General features: G+C 55.2%; 11 protein-coding genes across 11 annotated transcripts; 7 read left to right on the top strand and 4 right to left on the bottom strand.

Annotated features, from left to right (window-relative positions):
* Window positions 1-3,050: 3,050 nt before the first annotated feature.
* On the bottom strand, window positions 3,051-3,944 carry W97_09147 (uncharacterized protein; the record flags this gene model as incomplete). The annotated part of the gene is made up of 2 exons (XM_007787010.1): window positions 3,051-3,570; window positions 3,625-3,944. The coding sequence occupies 2 exons, from the start codon at window positions 3,942-3,944 to the stop codon at window positions 3,051-3,053; spliced, it is 840 nt and encodes a 279-aa protein (XP_007785200.1).
* A 217-nt stretch (window positions 3,945-4,161) lies between these two features.
* On the top strand, window positions 4,162-4,833 carry W97_09146 (uncharacterized protein; the record flags this gene model as incomplete). The annotated part of the gene is made up of 1 exon (XM_007787009.1): window positions 4,162-4,833. One exon carries the CDS (start codon window positions 4,162-4,164, stop codon window positions 4,831-4,833), a length of 672 nt encoding a protein of 223 aa, XP_007785199.1.
* A 1,741-nt stretch (window positions 4,834-6,574) lies between these two features.
* W97_09145 (uncharacterized protein) lies at window positions 6,575-7,806 on the top strand (the record flags this gene model as incomplete). Its single annotated transcript, XM_007787008.1, has 2 exons — window positions 6,575-6,800; window positions 6,863-7,806. The coding sequence occupies 2 exons, from the start codon at window positions 6,575-6,577 to the stop codon at window positions 7,804-7,806; spliced, it is 1,170 nt and encodes a 389-aa protein (XP_007785198.1).
* Window positions 7,807-8,606: 800 nt separating this feature from the next.
* On the top strand, window positions 8,607-10,072 carry W97_09144 (ribonucleoside-diphosphate reductase small chain; the record flags this gene model as incomplete). Its single annotated transcript, XM_007787007.1, has 4 exons — window positions 8,607-8,654; window positions 8,719-8,967; window positions 9,069-9,402; window positions 9,453-10,072. The coding sequence occupies 4 exons, from the start codon at window positions 8,607-8,609 to the stop codon at window positions 10,070-10,072; spliced, it is 1,251 nt and encodes a 416-aa protein (XP_007785197.1).
* A 659-nt stretch (window positions 10,073-10,731) lies between these two features.
* Window positions 10,732-13,913, top strand: W97_09143 (uncharacterized protein; the record flags this gene model as incomplete). The annotated part of the gene is made up of 6 exons (XM_007787006.1): window positions 10,732-10,879; window positions 10,955-11,103; window positions 11,166-11,344; window positions 11,498-12,077; window positions 12,124-12,212; window positions 12,263-13,913. 6 exons carry the CDS (start codon window positions 10,732-10,734, stop codon window positions 13,911-13,913), a joined length of 2,796 nt encoding a protein of 931 aa, XP_007785196.1.
* A 635-nt stretch (window positions 13,914-14,548) lies between these two features.
* On the top strand, window positions 14,549-15,723 carry W97_09142 (uncharacterized protein; the record flags this gene model as incomplete). Its single annotated transcript, XM_007787005.1, has 2 exons — window positions 14,549-15,065; window positions 15,146-15,723. 2 exons carry the CDS (start codon window positions 14,549-14,551, stop codon window positions 15,721-15,723), a joined length of 1,095 nt encoding a protein of 364 aa, XP_007785195.1.
* A 684-nt stretch (window positions 15,724-16,407) lies between these two features.
* On the bottom strand, window positions 16,408-16,857 carry W97_09141 (uncharacterized protein; the record flags this gene model as incomplete). The annotated part of the gene is made up of 3 exons (XM_007787004.1): window positions 16,408-16,505; window positions 16,636-16,738; window positions 16,807-16,857. 3 exons carry the CDS (start codon window positions 16,855-16,857, stop codon window positions 16,408-16,410), a joined length of 252 nt encoding a protein of 83 aa, XP_007785194.1.
* A 406-nt stretch (window positions 16,858-17,263) lies between these two features.
* On the top strand, window positions 17,264-19,481 carry W97_09140 (uncharacterized protein; the record flags this gene model as incomplete). The annotated part of the gene is made up of 4 exons (XM_007787003.1): window positions 17,264-17,468; window positions 17,559-17,797; window positions 17,844-19,309; window positions 19,373-19,481. 4 exons carry the CDS (start codon window positions 17,264-17,266, stop codon window positions 19,479-19,481), a joined length of 2,019 nt encoding a protein of 672 aa, XP_007785193.1.
* A 337-nt stretch (window positions 19,482-19,818) lies between these two features.
* On the bottom strand, window positions 19,819-21,275 carry W97_09139 (uncharacterized protein; the record flags this gene model as incomplete). The annotated part of the gene is made up of 2 exons (XM_007787002.1): window positions 19,819-21,191; window positions 21,242-21,275. The coding sequence occupies 2 exons, from the start codon at window positions 21,273-21,275 to the stop codon at window positions 19,819-19,821; spliced, it is 1,407 nt and encodes a 468-aa protein (XP_007785192.1).
* Window positions 21,276-21,519: 244 nt separating this feature from the next.
* On the top strand, window positions 21,520-22,867 carry W97_09138 (uncharacterized protein; the record flags this gene model as incomplete). The annotated part of the gene is made up of 2 exons (XM_007787001.1): window positions 21,520-22,471; window positions 22,548-22,867. The coding sequence occupies 2 exons, from the start codon at window positions 21,520-21,522 to the stop codon at window positions 22,865-22,867; spliced, it is 1,272 nt and encodes a 423-aa protein (XP_007785191.1).
* Window positions 22,868-23,301: 434 nt separating this feature from the next.
* Window positions 23,302-24,771, bottom strand: W97_09137 (uncharacterized protein; the record flags this gene model as incomplete). The annotated part of the gene is made up of 3 exons (XM_007787000.1): window positions 23,302-23,592; window positions 23,646-24,515; window positions 24,565-24,771. 3 exons carry the CDS (start codon window positions 24,769-24,771, stop codon window positions 23,302-23,304), a joined length of 1,368 nt encoding a protein of 455 aa, XP_007785190.1.
* Between the last annotated feature and the right edge of the window lie 232 nt (window positions 24,772-25,003).

The following is a 25,003-nucleotide window of genomic DNA, read 5'->3' as shown; positions in this document are numbered from 1 at the left end:
GGAGTTTTCGCTCTTGGTATCGCGTGTCCGGAGCCAAACGATGGAAGACAGAGACTGGACAGCAAGCTGGACTGGGAGTTCCTCCGGAAAGGCGGGAACGAGTAGAAGCCATCAGGTTCTTCGGTGTTCTCTGCGACACTGGTATCTATCTGCAGGTTCGGTGGACGTTGAGTACGGCTTGGAGGTACTCCTGGCGTATCAGGGCCAGGAGCTGGGTGCCCCGGGCCTGTTGTTGTAACTATGTCTGGTGTGGACTTGGCTCGTTGTAGCTTCAACGGTCGAGCGAGAAAAGAAGACAGTCTTTGCAGGAGGTTGAGTCGCTGGACATCGGTACTGGCTTTGGGAGCTCCTGCGCCCTGTTCTGGAGACCTGTCTGCCTGAGACTGAGGGCGAGAGGAAGACATTATCCACTAGCGATACTAGAGCATACGAAGTCATTACTGAGAAAAGCGAGAATGCTAGTCTCCAGCAGCTTTCGTGAAGTGTTTTAGTAGAGCTACTTAGCCTAGCGCAAACAGACATCGCTAGCAGAAATAGCAGAGAGAAGACACGTCAGTAGCGCTGGCTACAACGTGAGAGCTGTCAAGCAGGCGCAATGATGTGGTAATGGTACTCCAGCAGACGGGGTGAAGTATGAAAGAAGATCTGATCAGTGGAAGAATCGGCGCCGCCGCAAACAGGATACATGCTCAACAACACATCGGCCACATCCAATCGGGCATTACTGGATTTCTGCCGTTGAAGGCTAATACATCAACGGAAGCATGCAACAATCCAAGCGCTGTTGCGTCTGAAGCATCCTTTGCGTCTGCGGAGGGGCCTGTGTCTGAGGAGCACTCTGCGTTTGAGAAGCGGCTTGCTGAGGAGTGGCGGCTTGCTGAAGAGCGGCTTGCTGAAGAGCGATTTGAGGAGGAGGGGCGGTCCAATACGGATCTGGATAATGGCGTTGGAATGTTGCGTACATGTCCGCGCCACAGTAGAAACAGAAGATGCCGTGAAGGTGAGGCATCCTACAAATAATTCCTCGGACATGTGCGTTGGCTGGTGGCGGCCCACCGCGACATGTTCCGCATGTGCAGACACCGTATCCGCGCCTCCGTAGCCACTGTGCCGCTGTTCCGAGGTCCTCTTGTGAGGCGGCGAGAGCGAGGCGTCCAGAGGTGAGACCCAAGTTTGTCCTGTCTATAAAACTGAGAAAGCCGCCAATCCTGTAGACGAGCTCGAGTGGGAGCCGTTCGAGAGGGCTGAGATTGATGGCTGCAGCTCCGTTGTTCGCCATGACGTGGTAGACTCTTGTTGTTGTGTGGTTTGCAGAGTAAACGTTAGAGGCAATTGCAGAGTTCTGATCGTGATAGAAGTGAGGTGTCGAAACCTGGTGTCTGGCTGAGTGAGTTGGTTGTTCGTGGAAGGGTTCTCATCCGAAAACTACGCGTAAGGCGGGCCTCTGAAAGTTCAGTGTTCCCTGCTGGCGAAGTAACGTCATACGCTCATTCCTTGGCCTACATGCGAGCAGTCTCGGACGGTCCAAAATGAAACATACTCAGTCACACATCCGGACTTTCTGGCCTCTTTGAATTGAATCCCTTTTGTAACCTCCAAGCCTGTTAGCCGGGAGTATCTAACTCTGGGGAATATGTGGCGGAAGCGACTCCACGTCGAACAAGGTCTGGCTGCCGAAGGGGACGCTTTGCGAAGAGGGCCGCTATTGTCTTTTCGAAAGGGAAACTCTCCTGGTGAGAAACGATGCTAAGAACTCGGAAGACCCAGCTGAAGCTCTTAGAGAGAGATAGTGCGAACTACTTGATTCTCCAGCTCCGCACTGTTTGTCCGCCAGTCGTTCCACAGACAACAACAAACAACTGCATAGCGTAGAAGAAACAACAGACGAATTGGCAGAACGTATAACACCCCGAAGGGACGTCCGCAAGATACCAATATGTCGCTCCAGGTGTTCATCAAGCAGCTACTAAACGACTGGAAAGAAGCAATGGATCTAAGAACAAAAACCGAAAGAGTTAACAAGAGATGTCAACGGTAGTGCCTGTCCAAGTTGGACTTGACAAGTGTACTTCCACTAGAGCATCAACCTCTGTCCGAGGTGATGATAAAAGGGAGTGTATAAAGAGGAAAAGTACCTTCCATCTCCGCCGTTTCCCTGAGGGCACGATCCTCCCGTTCGATCGGCCCAAACGATATCCCGACGGAGGAGTACGGCGGTCATTTGCATACGAACTCAGCTCGATCTTTTAGACAGTGGCTCTATGCTGACAGCGGTCCACGCTGCTGATCAGCAGGCCGTTGAGAGCAGGCCTGGAAGGTTTGGGTATATTGTAACTCAACAGAGTGCTCCACGGCGCTGTCTAAATTCTGACCGATGCAACCTTAGGGAGGCAATTCTGCGCGTACCCTGAGTATCAGGTGGTATCGCAGATAGAATGGTACCTTAGCGTTAGCACGACACCAAACCGCTCCGCCTTCATTTCCCCCCTGCTTCCTCGTCTCATGCTGCAATACTGTCATTCCTGACGGGAACGGACCACATCAATACATCTCCAATGGGCGCCCGCAACTCTCAACCACAAGTAGCTCAACTTCGAAGAGGAGCCCCTGCCCAAGTCCCCAGCGTGGTCTGGCGGATTGAGGATAACGGACCGCCGCTGTACCGGATGCGACAGAGAAATGTTGTCATAGAAAGCCAATAGCAGCTAGAAGATACCTGTCAGTTGCAAGTTAATCGTAATGGACCATGTCCGGAGATACGTGCACTGTAAACCCGCACCAGCGGGTAAAACTATGGGAGGTCAGTCAAGACCAGTTATATTCTGACGCTGCCACAGGCTGGAAGCATGCAGCAACCCTCAATGCTCTGCTAAAGTAGCAGAAGAGCTACCTTGAATATTGAGACCGTATACAATGTATACCCCGGACTTGTGGACAAAGATTTGGGCAGATGAATGTGAAGCGTTCGATGAGCCTGATATCGGATGACAAACACAGTAAGTTCGCAGGGATATAGAAGTGCGTGCAGCAAAGAGTACTAGAATGCTTGTTCATAACGTCTTCTCTTTCCTGAGGTCATTCAATATCATATATCTACCAATAGTGATCCAACCCCAGCGAAACCACCTCATCTGACTCTTGTGAGCTGCAGTCATGGCTCGCTGCGCCTGTCTATACCCGGCCGGTCCACTGGCATAGAACAAGGGCGTGGGATAGCTTCCAAGCTCTTTCTTCTTCAGCATCATGTTCAATACTGATGCCGGCGCATCAAGCACGCTCATATACTTTCGCAATATGTTGGTAGTCGTCAAGGTGTAGAGCTTAACGGGGCATTCCCATCCACTATGCCTGTGCATGAGGGATCTGAGAAACGTATGAGCGCCGTGGTAGAGTGCTTTGTGGTTCGGATGCGAGGAGATGCCGTCAAGGTCGAAGGTGACCAGAATGTCGATGGTGGCCTGCGGCGCGCTTGTTGAGGGAACACTAGCCATCTTGGGGGCAAATGCGGAAGTCAAGAGATTCGACAGCAGGCGCGGATTCCAGGTTACGGTCATGGAGTCCGGAAAATTACTGGACAATCCTGGTCAGCAGAGTGGGTAGGTACGAGGGCTCAGAGAAAAGTACGAATCCTCAATGACCAAGACATCGTCCTCATTGCGAAGACCGAGCATCATGCCACTCTTGATGAGCTCCTTCTTCCTCGTCTCCCCCAAACCATCTGCATTCCCACTGCTCAAGCAGAGGATTTTGAGATGGTTTCCGAGCTCCGGTCTGGTGAGAGCCAGTAGTGTAGGCGCAAAGAACATGGCTTCATCGTCCGGGTGAGCGATCAGAAGACATATGCGCTTGCCTCGCAGGGTCGGAAAGGATCCGCTGAGCTGGGCAGTGTAAAGCCATATTCCGCAGAGCAGGACTGGGATGGAAGCCCAGGTCAGCCAGGACATGTTGTGTGAGCCGTACTGGCAAAACCGATACGCACGACGGCAACGCTGAGCATGAGTCGGCAGGTCATGTTTATATTATGCGGTGAGGAGGGGGAGGTGAGGTCGAGGTCTCGGAGACGAGGACCAAGGTTCCGTCAATCCGCCGAGCCCTCGGAGCCGCACCACACCCCATGTATGCATCGACTTCACAGTTGCAAAGCAGCATTTCGACGACGATATGGCAGAAAACAACCAGCCGCAGAATCGCAATCAGCGGCGGGCTGTTGCCAAGGACACCACGAAGAAGATGCCACAGCTTGATCAAAGCGATATGGATTTCAAGCTCAAACAACCGGACCGCTCAGGCCCCAAGGGGAAGACTTTGTACGAGCTTGCGGAGGAGCGTCGAGAGCTGCTAGCCAAGGGCCAACCATTCGAGAAGACCGATCACCCGGCTAAAGCACAGGACGGCGATTTCATGTTCAATGACGATCCCCTTGGTCCAGGAGGGGAAGCAATTCTCTATGCGTCGTCGCTCTCGATGCTGCACTTCACCCTGGACGTACTTGTCTACAACCAGTACAGACAAGAAATCATCTGGAGCGAGATCTTCAGACGGGTAGCCACTGTGTTTCCGGTTCTGATCCTCGTGGTGTACATGCTGCATTCACAGACAGCCTCCCGCTTCCCGCTGCTCAAGCAGCTCCTCTTCTTTGGCACTTCGGTCGCCGCAGGCTGCTACATGATCTTTTCCGGAAACACGCGTGGATACTTTGCCGTTATGAAGAGAGCTCCCCCGGTTGGGACTTTGTGGGTTTGGAGCGTCATTGAGATGCAGCTGCCGTACGCTTTAGCGAGCGTCATCGCCGTGTTAGGCTACCTATGGTGGAACGGCTTCAAAGCCTTCTGAAGGGTCAAACAGGCAAAAGTGTACTGAGGAAGCATTAACGGCCTCCGGATCAAGCCATAAGGGGTACAGCCGCTCCCCTATATGTATTTGTTGATGTCGGGGCAGCGCACTCGCGCGGTTTCGGACTTAAAGAGTGGATCTCGAATTAGCCCTCTCGGCAAAAGTCGAAGTCATGTATTCAAAGTACGTCTTTACAAACTGTCTGCGACGACCTTGGATTACGATTACAATCTCCGCTCTCCAGCTCAACATCCCAGCCTCTTGGCAGCATGAGTCTACGAAGTTAGGCAGTGCGCCTGCATGGACAATGCAGCCCTTTGAAGTTTCACTTCCCAGCGGTCTTTGAATCTTAGGTGTACACACCTTTTGGTATTATATCAAAGGAGCTCGACTGTCTCATCTGGACCGCCGGATGACATACAAACCGCCAATACGATCATCACCATTCATGAGCTGCGCTTCTAAAATCTTCAAGCTTCGCAAAGTTTCGGGCTGTTGCTCTGTTCAGCTTATAAACCCTTCAGCATGTCACGCAACTATGTCTCCAGCAATACACCAAGATGCAAAGCCTATCGAGAACAACGTCCGCCTCCTCTACCATGGCGTTGAAGAGTTTCGAAGCCTGCAGTTCCGCCGGCAACCGAGGGGTCTTAGCCTGGATTACAACAGCTTTGCAAAAGGGCAGACGTATCATGTCCGCGCGCCATTCGTCCCTACCCCTGAGATCTTGCCAGTACGGTACCGCAAGATTCCACATGGTCTACAGACGCGACGTCAGTACATGGGTAAGATGCACGGAGAAGCATCAGGAGGATGACCTTTGTCATGTTCTCAGTACGTCCATGAACTCTCTTCAACACTCCTCCATCAAGCGACTAACGGCCTTAGCCAACATCTTTCTCTACTTCGAGCGTCGTGGTGAGATCGATCTCTTCCATCATACCCGACTGTGCGTGGACATCGAGGCCGACGCTGATGGGCTCCACTACGCACGAGTGCTGGCGATGCCGTTCGAACTCCCTGTCTTTGTTGGATCCGGCGCACTCTGTGTTAGCTGCGCTTATCTTGCGTTGAGGAATGGATTGGACAGAATACTGGCTGAGATGCCTTATCCCACGTCAGCAGAAGGTTCTACCTCGTCACGCGTCAATAGTAGAAGGACATGGGTTGACGTACTGGACGAGTGGGCAAGGCGGGATAGCGTGTGTGGGGGCCAGATCTGATGTTGTTGTTATGCTTCAGCTTGTTCCCGGAGGCTTAAGACCGATGCCTTTCGAACGTCACGTGCAAGGAATCTGGAATGGTCAAGTTTACCTCTTACGACCTTTGCTTTGAACTGTAGGCAGCAAGATAGCAAATTGAGAAGCTCCACCTGCCTTACGGCTGCATACTTCGTATGAGCATCATGAAATGCTCGAATCAGCATTGAAGATGGCTTTGAGCCGAGATACCCCACCACCACTTTTCGTAGCCAGTCTGCCTCATCAGCTGGTTGGTCAACGAGACTAGTCTTCGGCAGCACTGAGCACGAGTATCTCGTTCCTTGGCCTTTAACAAATCTGTAGGCTGACCCGAGGTGCATGAGCTGTTCATGCGACTGGGTGCGGTCAATGCTCTTGGGGGCTATGTCTACAGATGTGTCTGCCCTCTTGCTTCAGCTGACACTTGACAACAACCCCCTTCTACGGATTTCGTCTCCGCTTCCCCAAAGCTGCTACCCAGGTAGTATCTCAGCACCGCGATGGCAGAGACAGCGTCTGCCGAACCCGTGACGGGCAGAGCAATCGTCTGCCACGGCCCCGCAAAAGACGGCAAATGGAAGATCGAGGACGTGCGATTGAGGCCGATCAAGGACAACGAGTTGGTCGTCAAGATCGTAGCCAGCGGCATCTGCCACACAGATCTAGTCGTTGGGGATGCGGATGAAGGGTTCGGCGTATTTTATCCGAGTATCAAGGGGCACGAAGGTGAAGGCCGCACGCTCAGCGTAGTCTTAGATGGCGGCAGACATGAGCTAACCAGATTGCAGGTGCCGGCTACGTTCAGCAGATAGGATCGAAGGTCACCGTCGCCCAACCAGGAGATCCTGTACTACTGTCGTTCGCATTCTGTGCCACATGTGCACTCTGCACTTCTGGCCACCCGGCTCATTGCATTCAGTTCCACGAGATCAATGTCTTCGGTAGGAAAGACAAGGACTTCTCACTTGCGTCCTCCGACACGGACGCTGAGCCTCAAATCTCTGGCTGCTTCTTCGGCCAGTCCAGCTTCGCAAGCATGTCAATAGTCAGCGAGAGATCCGTAGTCAACGTAAAAGGCCTACTGAACGACGAAGAACTGAAGATGTTCGCCCCCCTGGGCTGCGGTATCCAGACCGGCAGCGGGAGCATTGTCAACATCGCGGCAGCGGCACCGGAGGATACGGTTGCAATCATCGGTGCCGGCGGCGTCGGTATGAGCGCAATCATGGCCGCAAAGATGCGCGGCTGCCGGACCATCATTGCCATTGATCGCGTGGAGTCGCGCCTCGAGCTTGCGAAGCAGCTGGGTGCAACACATGTCATCAACACCGCCACCATGTCATCGCTTGATGAGGTTGTGCCGGCAGTAACAGGGCTCACTGAGGGATTGGGAAGCAGCATCACGGTAGACACCACAGGGTTCCTTCCGCTCATCCAGAAAAGCATCGACTTTACCCGGCCCAGAGGCAAGATACTGCAGATTGGGGTTGCGCCCATGGACGGGAAGTTAGAAATACCGCCAATAATGTTCATGGTCACCGGTAAACAGTATATAGGGGTTATTGAGGGTGATGTCGTGCCTTCGAATTATGTCCCGGAGATGATTAGGTGGTACCGGGAGGGCAAGTTTCCGGTAGATCGGATTGTGAAATTCTTCAAGGCGGAAGAGTTTGAGAAGGCGATACATGAGATGCATACAGGAGGAACGGTCAAGCCGGTGATTGTCTGGTAGGGAAACGCTGGTCGATAACACTGCACGGACTTGTATAGACAGATTCCAGAAGCTGTTTACATCCTCCTAGCTCATGGATCTTCATAACCTGAATGATACAGTACTTGACATTCGAGAAGTATACCAAAGAACGAAGAGTCCAATCGAAGTGAGTATCTCAACTACCATTGATCGATCGAGCCCTCCTTTCAAGATCGTCCCGTCACCAACTTACGCAGTTTTGTTGAGCTCATGGTTGTAGAGGTAATAGTGCGTAGTTTGGCTTTTGACCAAACATCGCGGCTGCCATTGTCACGCGGTTGAAGCATCGTATTACTACTCGTCCAGCTAAGATTTTGCCGTTGACACTCTTGTCCCTACGTGTGCCATACTTTGGTAAGATGCCAACCTTGGGATGAACTATCTAAACTCTAAATGCCCATCTTAGATACAATGCAAAGTAGGTGTATGGGTTGCATGCGACGAGCGGGCATAGCAGCAGCCCTGCAAGCCTGCGGATTACACGAGTTAAGTGGCTGGTTTCCAGGTCACCACGGTGCTAGTTGATTCAAGGTTAACTTCGCTGAATAGTTCTCTGAACGGACATCTACGCGGTCGTCGCGGAGGTCTGAGCGGGTGTTGATGGCTGGGAGCCGCGGGACGTCATGAGAAAATCGCGCTAGTGATCTCGCGTCGGCGCGTCCATCTCTACTTTAAAGTCCGCTGCCTGTCCACCTCTTTGTCCAGCATCCAACAACTACCGACATCCACTATCACTTCTGCAACATACATCCTCCTGTCATAAAACCTCGACATCAATCATGAACACCACTGCAGACATGTCCCTGCAGATTACTCCCTCCAAAAAGGTACCGTCGCTACCGCCGGTCGAGTCTTAACTTGGCAACGCGCATCGACTAACAAGCAACCCAGGCTGCGGCTGCAATTGAGAGCCTCAAGATGGGAGACTCACCTGCGAAGAAGCTCGACTTCACATTGGAGAACAAAGAGAACGTCGAGGTCGCCGTGCCCATCGTCGGCATCCCGGATCTAGACGACTTCGAAGATGAGGAGGAGCAAGAGCCTACAGTTGCCGCCACGGACAAACCAGAGGAAGCCATAGAGCCATTGTTGCAGGAGAACGCTCAGCGTTTCGTGCTCTTCCCTATCAAGTACCACGAGGTAAGCTATGTCTGTCTCGTCATCACGCTTGGCGATAGTTTTGCTTAACGCGTCGCTTAACGCGTAAAGTGCTTGCCTCAGGCTAACGTCACCACCCACAGATATGGCACATGTACAAGAAGGCCGAAGCCTCCTTCTGGACCGCCGAAGAGATCGACCTATCAAAGGACCTGCACGACTGGAATAAACGCCTCAACGACGATGAGCGCTTTTTCATCTCTCACGTACTCGCGTTCTTCGCCGCTTCAGATGGTATCGTCAACGAAAATTTGGTGGAGCGCTTCAGTGGGGAGGTCCAGGTACCCGAAGCACGCTGCTTCTATGGCTTCCAGATCATGATGGAGAACATTCACTCCGAGACATACTCTCTCTTGATCGACACATACATCAGCGAGCCAAAGCAACGGAAGTATCTCTTCAATGCGATCGATAACAGTAAGTTCTCTCTATGCTATACACACGTGGAACGCACTAACATGATCCAGTCCCGGCCATCCGCAAGAAAGCCGACTGGGCTCTTCGATGGATATCGGACAAAAACTCCACCTTCGCGTCCCGCCTCGTTGCCTTCGCTGCTGTAGAGGGTATCTTCTTCAGCGGTTCATTCGCGTCGATATTCTGGCTGAAGAAGCGTGGCCTCATGCCCGGCCTGACCTTCTCCAATGAGCTCATCTCGCGTGATGAGGGCATGCACACCGACTTCGCCTGCCTCCTTTTCTCTCACATCAAGTCGCCGCCGAGCAAACAAGCCGTCACTGCTATTATCACCGAAGCCGTTACCATCGAGCAGGAGTTCCTTACTGACGCTCTACCTTGCAAGCTGCTCGGTATGAACTCAGACTTGATGTGCCAATACATCGAATTCGTGGCCGATCGTCTACTGCTTGCCCTTGGCAACACCAAGCACTACCACGCGACGAACCCCTTCGACTTCATGGAGAACATCTCTCTGGCAGGAAAGACTAACTTCTTCGAGAAGCGTGTTGGCGATTACCAGAAGGCGGGCGTCATGGCCAGCACAAAGAAGAATGACAAGACAGAAGGCAGCTCGCCGGCGCCGGCGGCAACAGTGTCTGGTGACTTCGCTTTCGATGAGGACTTTTAGATGATGTTTTGCAAGTTGTCTACTTCACGTTGGTATACCAGAGTTGCATAGCGGTTTGGGGATTGCTTTACTATGCTTTGACGCCGGGTGCGCGCAACATCCCGTCGTTTCTTCGCCACCATTCTTTACATGGGGCGTTAGGGATTGCTTTACAGGCATGGGTAGCATTGATGGAGTAATGTCTCGTTAGGATAACGCTATGAAACAAGATCACAACCAAGACTTTCTTCCATTCCCTGCACGCCGTGCAGATGCTCGCGACTTGATGCAGCAACCCCATCAAACATCCGTGGGCAGTTTGCGTTGCGCATGTTGGTGAAAATCCGAGAGTTGGTTCGATGTCCGGTCAGGCACGCTGTGATGACGTAAGGGCATCCCCGCGGCTCGAAAGGACGCAAAAGCTTAATTAAGAGATCGCGCTAAGCAATCGCTCCGATACCTTAACCACTCGAGCCGCATTCATGCTCTACATCTCTTCAAACTGCAACCTACCTGTTAACATTCTTTGGCTGAGGTACACTCGTTTGCTACAGTTAAACATACTCCATTCCCCCTCACCGCGTCACAATCACATATTATAACGCATCCTAAAGCGCAAACGCCCGGTCACTGTTTACCACCGCAACCAGCAAATAAGCAACTGATGAGCTGCCCACACAATGGCAGAAGTCCTCCCTAAGATTCGCTTGACCGACCCCCACAATAAGGATTCCGTGCCGACATCTGCCTCGCCTGCACAGTCACCAGCAAAGGACAACAGCAGTCGCAATGGGAAGGCAATTAGACCGCTCTCGCGGGCTGGAGACGGTACGTCACACCGCAGAAAGACGGGGAGGCGCGGAAGCGCGCTACATTGGCTTCGCATGCTCACACAACTTGCAGGCAGACCGATGTCGAGCGGTCGAACGTCGCCAGCAAACTCACAACCACCATCCAACCCTCCGTCTACGCGCGGGACAAGTCAAGCCGCACCCAACAGCCCTCCAGCAGACATGAACGGATCCGAGGCCGCGATAGACCCTTTATCTGAGGTGCGACCCGGCCGTCGTCGGATGCAAACATTCTGTCGAAGCTTACGGTTGCTCGACTACAGCAAATCTTCAAGCGCACACATACGCAGCCCATAATCCCTCAAAGAACTCGACCACAGCAACCCGAAGCTGCCACAGGCCATGTGCCCGGCCAGACAGCCGATTCCTCGACAGACCCGAGGAATCCGAATGACACCGGGCGCGGTGGGGACGGCGGAAGCGCCATACCCAAGGACAAGAAGTAAGCCTGATTTCTCGTTTATGTCTACGTGGATAGGAAAAGAGGCACCGTACGCTGCGATTCGAACACATCAGGAGTTAGCACCAAGTATATAAGTTTTGTGTATAAACGGGGTGGCTGAGCTGATAAGGCTAACAAGAGTATTTTATGCAGGAAGGGTGTGTCGTTCCTGAGCCGCTTTATCCCCAACAAGAAGAAAGGCAGCGTGGAAGGCAGCAACGACAATGCATCTGAGGCGGGCGACTCCAGACCTGAAGGCGTGGACGCCCAATTATTCTCGCAACCCATAGACAACATCGAATTCAGCCCCAAGCACCCACAACCTCCAGCATATATCAAAGTCAGGTCACGCTTCAAGAAGGAAAAGGAGTTTGATCGCGTTTTCCTAGCGCAAGAACTGCGAAGACCTACTTCTAGCGGCGGCAAGAGGGCTTCCAGTGGTTCACTTCCGCAAGCCAAAGCCAATGCTCCTTCTGACAAACTCTCTATCTGGGCCATGGAGTTCAGTCAGGATGGGAAGTACCTCGCAGCCGGCGGGGGTGATAAGGTCGTACGCGTTTGGGCTGTGTTGTCAAGTCCAGAAGACAGGAGAACTCATGAAATGGAGGAAGAGGCAGCCAATGGTCATGCGCAGGAGGGCGCACATCACCTGAATGCACCAGTGTTTCGAACTAAGCCGGTCCGGGAGTACGAGGAGCACACGTCAGCTATCTTAGATCTGAGCTGGAGTAAAGTGAGTACTGCTATCCATCCGATCTGAGCATAGCTAACCACTGCAGAACAACTTTTTGCTCTCTTCCTCGATGGATAAAACGATAAGACTATGGCACGTCAGCCGAGCCGAATGCCTGTGCACGTTCAAACACAGGTCAGCAAATCGCACTAAATATATTCGTGGCGATACTAACTTTACCGCAGCGACTTCGTACCATCTATCCGATTTCATCCCCGTGACGATCGCTTCTTCCTGGCCGGATCTCTAGACTCGAAGCTGCGACTGTGGAGTATTCCGGATAAAGGTGTAGCGTTCTGGACTCAACTGCCAGACATGATCACCGCCGTAGCTTTCACCCCAGATGGCAAGACCGCGATAGCTGGCACTCTGAACGGACTGTGCCACTTCTACGAAACCGAGGGCCTCAAATACCAGACGCAAATCCACGTCCGGTCAGCTCATGGAAAGAATGCTAAAGGCAGTAAGATCACAGGCATCCAAGCTGTCAATTTCCCACCAGACAACCACGGAGGGGAGACCAAGCTGCTAATCTCGAGCAATGACTCCCGCGTTCGTCGATACAATTTCCGCGACAAAAGCCTGGAAGTCAAATACAAGGGACATGAGGACGACCATACTCAGATCAGAGCCTCGTTCAGCGATGATGCGCGCTACGTTATCTGCGGAAGTGAGGACCGTAGAGTCTATATATGGTCCAACGGCCCAGTCGAAGGAGAAAACAGGAACCAACGTCCAGTAGAGGTGTTCGGAGCTCACGCATCGATGACGACGGTCGCGGTTCTGGCGCCGACGAAAACACGTCAGCTCTTAAGTAGCTCCGAGGATCCGCTATATGACCTGTGCAACCCCCCTCCTGTAACACTGATAAGCCGAACTGAGTCGTTCCGTTCGTCCAAGGCGGCCACAGAGACCGGCAGTATACAAGCTACGCCAACTCCTGCGGAGACCACTTTCAAGAGAGCGGAAGAGTCACCAGCCTATCTTGCTCGATCAGCCCACCCTGACGGTCAAATCATCGTGACAGCGGACTCTAGCGGCTGCGTCAAGGTGTTCCGACAGGATTGTGCTTGGAAGAAACGGCGTAATGAAAGCTGGGACGCATCGTCCGTCTTTTCAAAGAGGATGGCTTCAGGAATGGTTGGCCGCACCACCTCAACCACCACTCGTGGTAGCGACCGTTCTCGCAGTAACAGCATCACCACTCAGCCACCTGGTGACCGCATCCTTTCTTGGCGACAAGGCATCGCTAGCACTACCAGCCTTGACAATGGTTCACTCCAAAACAATACCAGAGGCAACCGCAGCATCTCGCCAAGGAAGTCCGCTGGCCAGCTTTCAAGAGGATCCTCCTTTGGCCTGCGCTACGACTCCTCGCCAGCGCTAGCTTCTCCTTCAACCACGGATGGTCCTCAGCTCCACACCGGTGCATCATCGCCGCCGAAGAGCCGGAAGAAGAGCTCGTTGAGTCAACAGACGTCCGCAGCTGCATCACCCACGAAAGAGGAACCTCCAGCAATGCCGTCCTCGCAGGACAACCCGCTGTGGGCCGTTGGCGGCCAATCGAACATGTTCTGGAACCAGAACGCGTGGAAAGAGATGTTCAGCGGCAAGAAATCGCAACTGGAACTGCCGCCTGCGATGAGCAAGAAGGCTAGCTATGTCAGTACGTTGAGCGATGAGGATAGCGAGCTGAGCGACAACAAGGAAGGGGCGGTCGGCGAAGCAGATCAAGAGGTAAAGTGTAGGAAGTGTGCTGGGACGACCTTCAAGGCGAAGGTCCTGAAGGGAGACGGGCATGCGCTCGTTTGCAGGAGTTGTGGGACTGCGGCATAGGTTTACGGAGGGATCCATCGTTTGGTTTCGGAAGGTGCATCGGCGTACGTTGGGGTTGGTCTATGATCAGGCTTGGATTGGGTAAAAAAACGGGCTGCTTCTTGGTTGTTGAGAGTACAGGCTTGTTAGGAGTAAGGCATTGAACGGACAGTCACCTGGGGTTACCTAGGTAGGGCCAAAAGGTCGTTGATAGCGACTGTCGAACACGAATCTTTGCTTGTACAAATCGCCGAAAGGGACGTGCTTCTACTTAGGATTCCTATAGATTGGATGTCCTAGGACCCAATCAGGGTTGTGGACCCTCATGCTCCATATTGACATGTTGACATGTTGACATGCATACTGCTTGCCACAGTGGAGATGGACTTGGTAAGCATGGCTTTGTGCTTCCATGAGTTGAGGCTGCGTGGCCATTCCTGCTGGCTTGGCGCTGCGGCGATGTGTGAGAAACCCCCGAGCCTTCCTCACTCGGCAAGCTGAACAGTGCAGTCACGCAGCTTGCCCAGTTACTATATATACTTCTGCCGACCCTCTCAGAGTCCGTTTTCCTCACCCAGCATCACTTTCATCTTTAACTCCGCTGATTGAGCACCAGCACGCTTCAGTACGCTCAAAGTCCACAGCGCCTACCCACCATGGCTCGTCTCAGTTATTTACTGCTATCCTCACTGGCCGTCCTCGGCGCCAATGCAGCATCCGCTGTCATAGACCTCACCCCGGACAACTTCGACTCGATCGTCCTCAAGTCCGGCAAGCCGGCCCTCGTCGAGTTCTTCGCTCCCTGGTGCGGCCACTGCAAGACACTCGCCCCCGTATACGAGGAGCTGGCCCAGAATTTCGAGTCCGTCAAAGACAAGGTCACCATTGCCAAAGTCGATGCCGATGACCACAAGGAGCTCGGCCGCAGGTTCGGCGTCCAGGGCTTTCCGACCCTCAAATGGTTCGACGGCAAGAGCGACACCCCGAGCGACTATAGCAGTGGCAGGGACCTCGATAGTCTATCCGCTTTCGTTACCGACAAGACGGGCGTCAAGCCTAAGACCAAGAAGGGCGTGCCTTCTGAGGTGGTTATGCTCACGGACTCGTCATTCAAGCAGGAGATTGGCAAGGACAAGGACGTCTTGGTTGCCTTTACCGCTCCATGGTGTGGACGTGAGTACTTTTCCTCCTACCCCCGCCTTCTTACCCCACGTTCATTGTAGCAGCCTTGCTAACTACTATGATTACTCCAGACTGCAAGACCCTCGCCCCGACATGGGAAACCCTCGCCCGTGACTTCGCCTCCGAACCCACCGTCCTGATTGCGAAGGTCGACGCCGAAGCACCCAATGCCCGCGCCATTGCCGAGGAACAAGGAATCAAGTCCTACCCGACGATCAAGTACTTCCCCAAGGGCTCAACCACACCAGAGGCTTACAACGGCGGGCGCACCGAGAAAGACCTCGTCAGCTTCATGAACGAGAAAGCCGGCACGCACCGCGCGGTAGGAGGTGGTCTTGACAGTACCGCTGGCCTTATCCCCGAGCTGGACGAGCTCGTCAAGCAGTACCTGGTTAAACCGGATCCGGAGATTCTCAAGCGGGGGTACAAGGCGATGAAGGAGATGGGCAAAGATGTGTATGTGGAGTACTACGGCAAAGTCGCGCAGAAGCTCCATGCCAATGCGGACTATGTCGAGAAGGAGCTTAAGCGGCTTGAAGGCCTGCTGAGCAAGGGCTCCCTTGCCCCTGCGAAGTTGGACGATTTGACGAAGCGCAGCAATATACTGCGGCAGTTTAGGAGCACGGATGCCGGCAAAGAGGAACTATGATCTTAGCATGTCGTTTCTACTTTGCTGACACGGTGTGCGTCGCCAGGATAGCAGCTGCCAAATGTCGTCTCGGTCTCGAGGAAGCTCCGATCACTCTGGAGCTGACGTCTGTGGGACCCGAGCCTACCACCTACAGACATGTCTACTGCGACCACGGGCAACTCCAAACGGAGACGTTGGTCTTTGGAAGGATGCCACCCGAAGCTTACACGCAGACGGTCAACTGAGGTCGCCTGACTTGAGTCTGTAGGGGATGCTGTTGGGGTTTCCTGGCGTCCTCGAGCTGTCGGCGCTGGTGTGTGTCATGGTCTGGTGGCTCTTTGGCGTGCTTGGATGTTGCATCTTCATTCTCATAGCATAGACACTCTCTGATTTAGTCGTAGCATCAATGGCACTTCGCTCTGCGCCTGGTCTATTCATGATGCTTTCCAACCATGCTTCCTAACCATGCTTCCTTTGAGCGCAGCCGCCACTGACGGCTTTCCTGTGCCTGCTTTCATGAAACCAATGTCGTACACGCCCAACGCCTGAATATGCCTTCTCCGCCGTAGTGACGGCCACAACCAAGCGCCATCCTTTCGCCCCCTCTCTCGTGTGCACATTGAGTACGCTTCTTGGCAACCAAATGTCCCACCATCGTAATCCCGGATAGCGATATCGACGTAGCGGTTTGGAAGTCCCAAACTATGGCTTCAGTGAGCTGGAGTCTCCATCCCCCCGCGTCGACCCCCCCGCCTGAATCGTCGCTTCCAGATTATCAAGCCGCCGGCTCATGTCGTCCACTACACCGGCACGTCAGCCAACGCAGTCCCCGCGCAGTCCAACGCAGCCCCTTCCTCGTCCCTTCACCCTACTTCCAGTATCCTCCCCCCCGCAATTCTAGTGTTCTTCTGAGGGCCGCAGCACACGTACTCTTGCTCATAAGCTCCGACGAGATGGTGGAGAAGTTGGTGGAGAGCTGGTTCAGGAGGTCGTCGACTACGGCGGTCAGCTCGGAGGCTTTGTCGGAGGGGGCCTGTGGGATGGGCGTCAGTAGGGGTTATTGGAGAACGAGGGAGGGGGTGGGGAGGCGGCAGGGCGTACGCTTGAGGTGTCGGGGGGGTCGGTGGAGGTCGTGGAGGGGGGTTTGGACATTGTGGTGGGCGGGTGGGGTTTGGGCTGGGGATATTGTAGAGGATTGTATTCTGGAGAGCGCAGGTGACGGATTGACTGTGATGCTTGTCGTAGTGTGGGGACTGCGAGGTTTGTGTTTGAATTGTTGTTGTCCTGCACTCTAAGTATCAAGTCCCCGGTCACCTCCACGCCCCCCCCCTGCTCCTCCGCGGGCATCGTCAGCCGTACGGTACACTACTCCGTACCGCGGTCGAGCCTCGCCGACGCGCCTCCACCGGGGTCGCGCGTGGGGTTCGCTTTACTCCTACCTAAGCAGCTCTTGACATGCACTTCTCCTCAAACGTCAACGTATACATCGTTGCTACCATCCCCTTGAAGGCGCCACATATCATGCGATCAAGAGTTCCTCCGGAAAACGACCGCGACAATGCCGACGCCCATACATGAAAGCGAGGTTCTGATACCGCAAGACACCTCTGTCGACGAGAACGACTGGGCGCAAATAGAGCTGGGCAACGTTGAGGTGTACAATGCCGATGGGGAGCTGGTGTCTCTGTTGCGGGCGGATTGGGACAGGCCCCTTACAGTGGTAGGGCGATTGCAGGATGTCGAGGAGGAGCAGGCGCATTTGCGTGAGTCTTCTCCAGAGGAGAGGAGTGCATCCTACATCTACATCATAGCCTCCCGAAGTTCGCCTGCTAACACGGGCGCTTGTGCTGCAGTTCGAAACTCCTCACACGCAAATGCAACAATCAAGGTGACCAATGTGACGCGCTTCTCCTATGCAGAGTACAGCGACAAGTCGGTAGCCCTATACGCACGAGGCGAAGCCGGCTGGTTCATACTGGGAAAGCCTGCGAGGCCGTACAGGGGAATATATCAAGACATGGTCGAGGCGGTCGAGGTCATGTACTTCTTGGTTGACTACCATCGCCAAACTTCCAAAGACATATTCGAAGAGGTACGTAGCCTTACACTTACCTGAGTCTCACGCTGATCTTTGGTAGTATGCACGAAGCCATGCGCGTCGGTGCCCAACCCCGGAAGCGGCGGCAGAGCTCTACAACAAGCATCGGGAGTTCCTCGTCTGGATGATGCTCGCGAAGAAGGAGAATGTGACGTGGGGCGCCACGTCCTTCTATCATCATCTTAGACAGCGATTCCCAGACGTGTTTGCGGCCATGCGTCAGAGACTTGAAGAGAGAGCTTCCGCGGAGCAGAAAAAACCGACGCAAGCGAAAGCGAGAGGAAGGCCGCGTTTGAACCGAAGCAATTCACGTGAGCGGGAGGAGTCACGCAATCTCCCTCAAGCAAAACCTCCTCCAGAGCAGCCACCAAAGAGGCCGAGAGGGCGACCGCGCAAGTATCCAAGCCCGCCAGTCGAACAACAACCCCCACGTCTCACGCTCGAGGACAAGATGGATATCACCCCCGTCGCGCCCAAGATTTCAACCCCGTCCACAGCACCAAAAAAGGATGCCAACTGGTGGGAAGCGAGAGTCATCTGGGAGCTCCTCCAAAAGGCCTCATCCCGAGGTCTCATCTCGAACGACGACCTCACCACCCTAAACCTCGCGTCCGTCCTAACCCGCAAATACACGATCGACGACCCCCACCTCGCGATGATCTATATCCGCGCACACGCCCCAAACCTCCTCTACATGATGGCCCACAAGCGCCGCCCCCACCTCGACTGGACCTCGACCTACGTCTTCCACGAACTCTCCACCACCCGCGTTTCACCAAAACAACTCGACCAAACCTCGCACATCGAGCTCAGGCAGCGCAAACGCGAAGCCCCACCGCCACAACACTCCAGCGTCTCCATCTCCTCCGACTCCGAGAACCACCGCGCCCGCCGCCGCGGCCCAAGTCGCTCCGTCCTACGTCCCCGCGGCAGCAAGGTGCCCGGCAAAGCGGCCGCCAAAGCCGCCGCCCGTAGAGGCACGCGCCACGCTGGCCGCAATGCCCAGCCGCAAGTCGGAGATTCGGATGATTCGGATACGGTGGCGCTCGCGTCGCCCACGAAGCGGAAGAGCGTGGACGAGGCGCACGGGAGGGCGCGGAAACGCGCGGCGAGCGAGGTGAACATATTGAATGCGCGTGTTCTTGATTCCTCCTCCGACGATGATGCGGGCGGCAAGAAAGCGCCCGCTGTCGCGACCGTGACATCTAAGTCCCTCCCCCTACGCTGGAAATCTCCTCCCCCATCCCCCGACGCAACGCCTCGCGCCTCGCCCATGCCATTCATCCCGCTCATCATCTCCGCGCCGCTGCCGAGCACGACCGCGAACCTGAAGGGCCAGGGCGATACCTGGATCTGCAGCCTCGACGGCTGCATGCACAAAGTCTACGGCGCGAGCGAGGACGACAGCCAGGAGCTCATCAAGCTGCACTACCGAGAGCATGCAAGGAGTCAGGAGAGGGTCGAGCTTGTTAGGAGGGAGGGGGTTGGGGTGGGGTTGCCAGTCAGGTGAGTTGTCTGAAGAATGCAGTGGGGGGTTGAGGAGTGGACGGAGGAGCTAACGAACAGCAGCAACCTCATCAGACGGATTCGGGAAATGGCGGAGGCGCAGCAGGGTGTGTTACCTTCGTTGGTGTCGACGGGGCTGAAGTTTCCGACTGCGATACAGCGGCGGTATTGAGGCTTCTACGTCTGGCTCCGCATCCCTTGTCGTTCTTGTTGTTCGTGTCTGTGGTTTGGTTGTTTGAGGCGTTTCAAGTGAGCCGGCGGCCGGGAGCGAATGATACCACGATCTGACGGCGTTTGGTGATGCGCTGCTTGGCCTAGCAATGAGAGTATGCCACGGTTGAGGTCCATTGAGGTGGTGATCGGGTACAACGCTTACCACAAAGTCGGTCCCACGGGCATTGCCAGCAGCATAAACTTTCCATTAGCGTCACGAATCGAGATATGAGTACCGCTCGTGCCGTCACGCATGCGCTCGAGCTGAGCAGCAAACTTGATTTCATTGTGTCTTGTTATGTCTCGGGACTACTCGAATTTCTCCTCCTCCTCTCCACCGCAGGCTCCGGCTCCACGCTACTCGAGTTCCCCCTCCTAGCATGTCCATTCCACCTCGCTCTCGGCGGCTTCTTTTTCTCAGCCTCCTCCTCAGCTGGCCGTACCTGCTCAGGCTCATTCCTCGAGCCGTCCTCACTCCTTCCCGCCTCCTTCTCCATCCACGTCTCAAGCATCCCTTCCACCTTCGGCCCCCAAACATCCTCCCCCTTCGCCAAATCGCCATACTCAAGCACGTTCTTCCCGAGCTCGAAGCCGCCCTGTCGCGTTCGGACTAATGCCACCATTTGCGCGAGAGAACCGAGCGAGATGGCTAGGTCGTGGCAGAGGGAGCGGACGTAGAAGCCCGAGGAGACGGTCATGCGGAGGCGGATGGCGGGCGGTTGGGAGCTCTGTGGCGGCTCTGAGGGAGGCTGGGATTCTGAGGCTGCTGGTTCTGAGGTGGGAACCGGGTCTGGGGAGGTGGGGAGAGCGCCGGACATGACCGGTTCCGGCTCTGACGAGGTTTTCGACTTTTTGGATGAGGGTGGTGGGGAGGCGATGAGGTCGTCTAGGGGGTCGGCTTTCCGTTTTAGGCTCTGTGGTTCTGGTGCGCTGGCTGCTTCGCCGTCTTTCTCCTCCTCCTTAGTTTCTGCTTGCTCGCGCATGGCGCCGCCGTCTGGAAGCCCACCCGCCTGCTTAAGCAGCTTCTCCGCAATCGCCTTCTCCTCGCCCTCCACCTCCCTCTCCGGAGTCCTATACCCATGGCTCCCCCCCTCCATCCACTCCATCAGCTCCAGCTCCTTCACCTCAACCGGCCGCGCCTGCACCTCCACCGGAATCTCCTTGCCCTCCCTCGCATACTCGTACAGTCTCTTTCCCTGCACCCTCAGCGCCGAGAACACCGGCGGCCTCTGCATGATCCGTCCCCTGAACGTCCCCAACCTCTCTTCTACTGCTTGCCTAGTGACATGCCCCCACGGCGCCCGCGCAACAACCTTCCCCTCGGAATCATAGCTATCCGTCGCCGCGCCGAACAGCAGCACGCACTCGTAGCTCTTGGTGCACTCCAGGAACCCGCCCAGAGTCTTGGTGCCGCGCCCCACGCCGCAGATCAGCACGCCGGTAGCGAGCGGGTCGAGGGTGCCTCCGTGCCCGATCTTGACCTTGAGCCCGCGCTGGAGCCGCTTGTTGCGGCCGTGCCGCCCATTGTGCCGGTTCGATTTGTCGTGCTCGCCGGCGAGGCGTGTGGCTTCGGTGCTGAGCCAGGGAGCGAAGAGGGAGGAGGGCGTGAAGTGCGATTGGAGGTCGCGCAGGACTTGGGCGGAGGTTATGCCGGTGGGTTTGTTGATCGCTTGGGGGTTGTTAGTTGGACGTATGATTTGGGTAGTTGGAGAGAGTTACCGAAGACGCCCTCGACGACTTTGGGGCTGCTCATGATTGATCTGAACAGCGGCCGGGCGGACATCTGAAGCCGGATGTGGGTGTGCGATGGAGCTTCGGGGGGCTTGGCGTGGTGGTGAGTTTGGAGCTGATCCTGGTAAGGCGGTGAGGGCTTAGCGTGCCAAGATATCGGAGAGCTTGAATCTTTTTTCGAGATGGAGCGGGAAAACAGCAGCGGTGGACGAAGCTTGATAGTCAGCTATATCCCCACGAACGACAAAGCAAAAGGAAGATAAAAAATGGCTCGGAAAGGCGCAACTCTCGCTGCGTTCGAGCGACTGAAGGGGATTGACAAAAAGGCGGACAAGGAGAAGAAGCAGCAGAGGAAGCAGCAGAGGAAGGCAGAGGAGAAGCGCGCGAAAAAGGCTGTGCCGAAGGAGGTGGATGATGGGGAAGAGGAGGAGGGTGGTGTTGGCGACCAGAAGGTAGCGCAAGAGGGCGTTCCGGATGACGAGATCGAGATCGGTGTCGTGGACGGGACAATAGTATCCGGCAATGGCGAGCAAGATGGGGAATGGCACACAGAAGAGGAGCTAGAAGCAGACTCGGAGGATGAAGACGACGGAGGCACTCATCTGGATGCATCCAAGCTAGCCAACATCGACGACAGCGACCTTTCCAGCTCCGACGACGACAACGACGAGCCCGCAGATGGGGCTGCGGATGCCGAAGACGAAGACATCGCATACTCAGACCTTGACTCCGTAGCCTCGGAAGAAAAAGGCGACCTAATACCGCACCAGCGGCTAACTATCAACAATACTTCCGCCCTGCTAGCCGCCCACAAGCGCATCGCTTTGCCTCTCTCGAAACTCCCCTTCTCCGAGCACCAATCTCTCACCACGTCCGAACCCGTCTCCATCGCCGACATCGAGGACGACCTCAACCGCGAACTAGCGTTCTACGCGCAATCGCTCTCCGCCGTCAAGGAAGCCCGATCCCTGCTCAAAGCCGAGGGCATGCCCTTCTCGCGGCCGCCGGACTATTTTGCGGAGATGGTCAAGAGCGACGAGCACATGGGCAAGATCAAGCAGAAGCTTGTGGACGAGGCGGCAGGCAAGAAGGCCGCGGCGGACGCGCGGAGACAGCGGGATCTGAAGAAGTTTGGGAAGCAGGTTCAGGTCGCGAAGATACAGGAGAGGGACAAGGCGAAGAGGGACACGATGGAGAAGATTAACATCTTGAAACGAAGTACTGTATCCCGCGCTTTAATCTCTACAGCTGCAGCACCCGCACTTAAATCGGATACTAACTTCGTCCTCCACAGAACGCAAAGACACCGACCCCACCAACGACCGCGAAGACGACCTCTTCGACGTAGCCCTCGAAGACGCCACCGTGACCGAGAAGAAAGACAGGGACGCACGGAGGGCGGGAGGAAAATCCTCCACAGCGAGGGGACCAGGCGGCAAACCGAACCCCAAACGTGCCAAGAAGAACGAGAAGTACGGATTCGGCGGCAAGAAGCGCTTCGCCAAGAGCAACGATGCCACCTCGAGCGCAGATATGCGGGACTTCTCGGCGAGGAAGATGAAGGGTGGGGCGGCGAAGCGGCCGGGGAAGGCCAGACGTGCGAGTCGGGCATGAGGGAGTGCGCGGCTTGGATGGGGACTTTTGTTGTCGTGACGACGGCTCTGCATTTGCGGAGTTCTGGCGCTGTTATCTCTCTAACTCGGTGGGGCGCAGGATTGAGCTTTGCGCGCGGTCCTCTGTCGATGCAAGAAGAGCCGACTGCTGTATCACCGGACAAACAGTTGTTGCCTGGGACAGAATGTGTTTGCATGAAAACCGCTCAGCTTGAGCTGGGGGCTTACGCTACTGGGAGTGTACCGCTACATGCTATGGTACATCACGACCGCAACCCGCCTCCGTGAAGCGACTCTAGGGTCTCTCTAAATCTAGATGCAGTAGAATCCAATGCCGACGCCGTACGCCGGCGGTATTTCCAGACGCCGCATGCACCGCACCATGTGAATTCAGTCCCATACCAAGGCTACACGAGAACGCAGGAGACCTGTCCGTCACGGCGATCCGACCAGCTCTTCCTCTCCAAAGCCATCCGCTTCGTCATCCGCGACATCCGCCCCCTCTTCTTCATGGCTTTCTTCGTGGTTGATGAAGATGAACGACAACACAACAACGAGCGCACCGACCCAGTACACGAAGCTCGAATACTGCGCATCAAGCACCATCTGTCCGACTAGACTGAGCGGGATCGTCATGCTCAAGCCTACCGTTACGACGAGTGGAGAGGTTAGAAGCATGGCATAAGCCCAGCAGAAGTCTGATACAAGGGAGGAGAATGAATTAACCTGGTCCGAACACGTCAGTTACTTTACTTTTTCGGGACCATGACGGAGCTCACCAGCACGATAGTAAGTATCCTCCCCGTAGGCGGCAGCTCAAACGTCTCAACACCCGTGTAATGCAAAACAACCAGTCCCGGCCAGAGCAGCAGCACATTGAACAGCCCCACCAGCCCCAGGAACAGCGCCATATTCACCCGCGACTCGTCACCAATCCTCTTTTTCATCAACACCACATAGAACCCGTACAGCACCGCACTCAAAAAAGCCAACGCATCCCCAATCGCAATCTCTTTCTGGCTCTTGTGCGGAAAACTCCCTCTATTCTCGTCACTCTCGCCGGAAATGTCGACGGTGGAGATGAGCACGATGCCGGCGAGGGAAGCGAGCACGCCGATGAGTTTTCGGAGGGTGAAGCGCTCGACGCCGATGATGGAGCCGGTGAGGAGCGTCCAGATGCTGCTGGTACTTGTGAGGATGGTGGATGAAGCGACGGTTGTATAGGACAGGCAGGCGGCGGTGAAGTAGTTTGCGGTGAACCAGAGGAAGCAGAACTCGATGGAGAGTTTGGCGATTTCGCGGAGAGTCAGTTTGGCGGACTGGGACGTCGATGGGGTTCTGGCAGAAGCGTGGGAGCTGCTTGTGGCCCTGTCCAAGGGCAGTAGCGCCGTGGAGGATTCGCTCGTTAGGGAAGCGTTTCTAGCTGGCGCGGTTGGCTTCAGGAGGCCATGCTCCGCTTCCGTGTCGTGCTCTTGTAGTTTGGAGTAGCGCTCTGCCTTTTTCCGCCATAGGTCCTGCAGCGAAGTGAACTGCGACGGATCTTGGTATCCGCGCCTGGCGAGCATAGGGATGAGAGGGATAACGAAGAAGGCGGTGTTGATGTAGGTTACAAAGTACGGCTTGTCGTACGAGTCGTCGGCAAAGATGGTCTATCAGGATCAGACACGCCTCACTTTATACAGATTTCGCTGTACTCACACTGGCGAGGAAGTTCGAGGCCGTCCACAGCACTACCGTTACCAGTAGCAGCATGATTCCTAGTGCATGCCTCCAGCGCTGAGTGTTCTTGCCTTGAGACCAGGCGCTCGTTATGCTCGCCATCGACATCCTCGAGGATAACGGCGTGGAGGAGGTGACCGCGGTCAAAGGCGTGCTGAACGAAGCACGCGATCTTGCGTCTGTCATCGCGGTGGGGGTGAAAGGGTTGACCGGTGGGCAGTGGAGGTGAGTTTTAGGGTGTCCAGCGTTCTATATTGACAGATTGTGCCCGTGTGATCATGGTCGAGCCGGTGGACTCCTCCACGGGCATGCTTGGTGGGTGGGAATGGGGCATTGGCAGCGGTCTTAGGAACGCATCATGGGACGGCTGTGATGCTAAAGTACCCCTTGCCGCCGATCCCTGCACTTCTTTTCCCTA

The sequence above is a fragment of the Coniosporium apollinis genome, assembly GCF_000281105.1.
Source record: "Coniosporium apollinis CBS 100218 chromosome Unknown supercont1.84, whole genome shotgun sequence".
NCBI classification, from domain to species: domain Eukaryota; kingdom Fungi; phylum Ascomycota; class Dothideomycetes; genus Coniosporium; species Coniosporium apollinis.
This window is presented reverse-complemented; position numbering and strand designations above follow the sequence as displayed.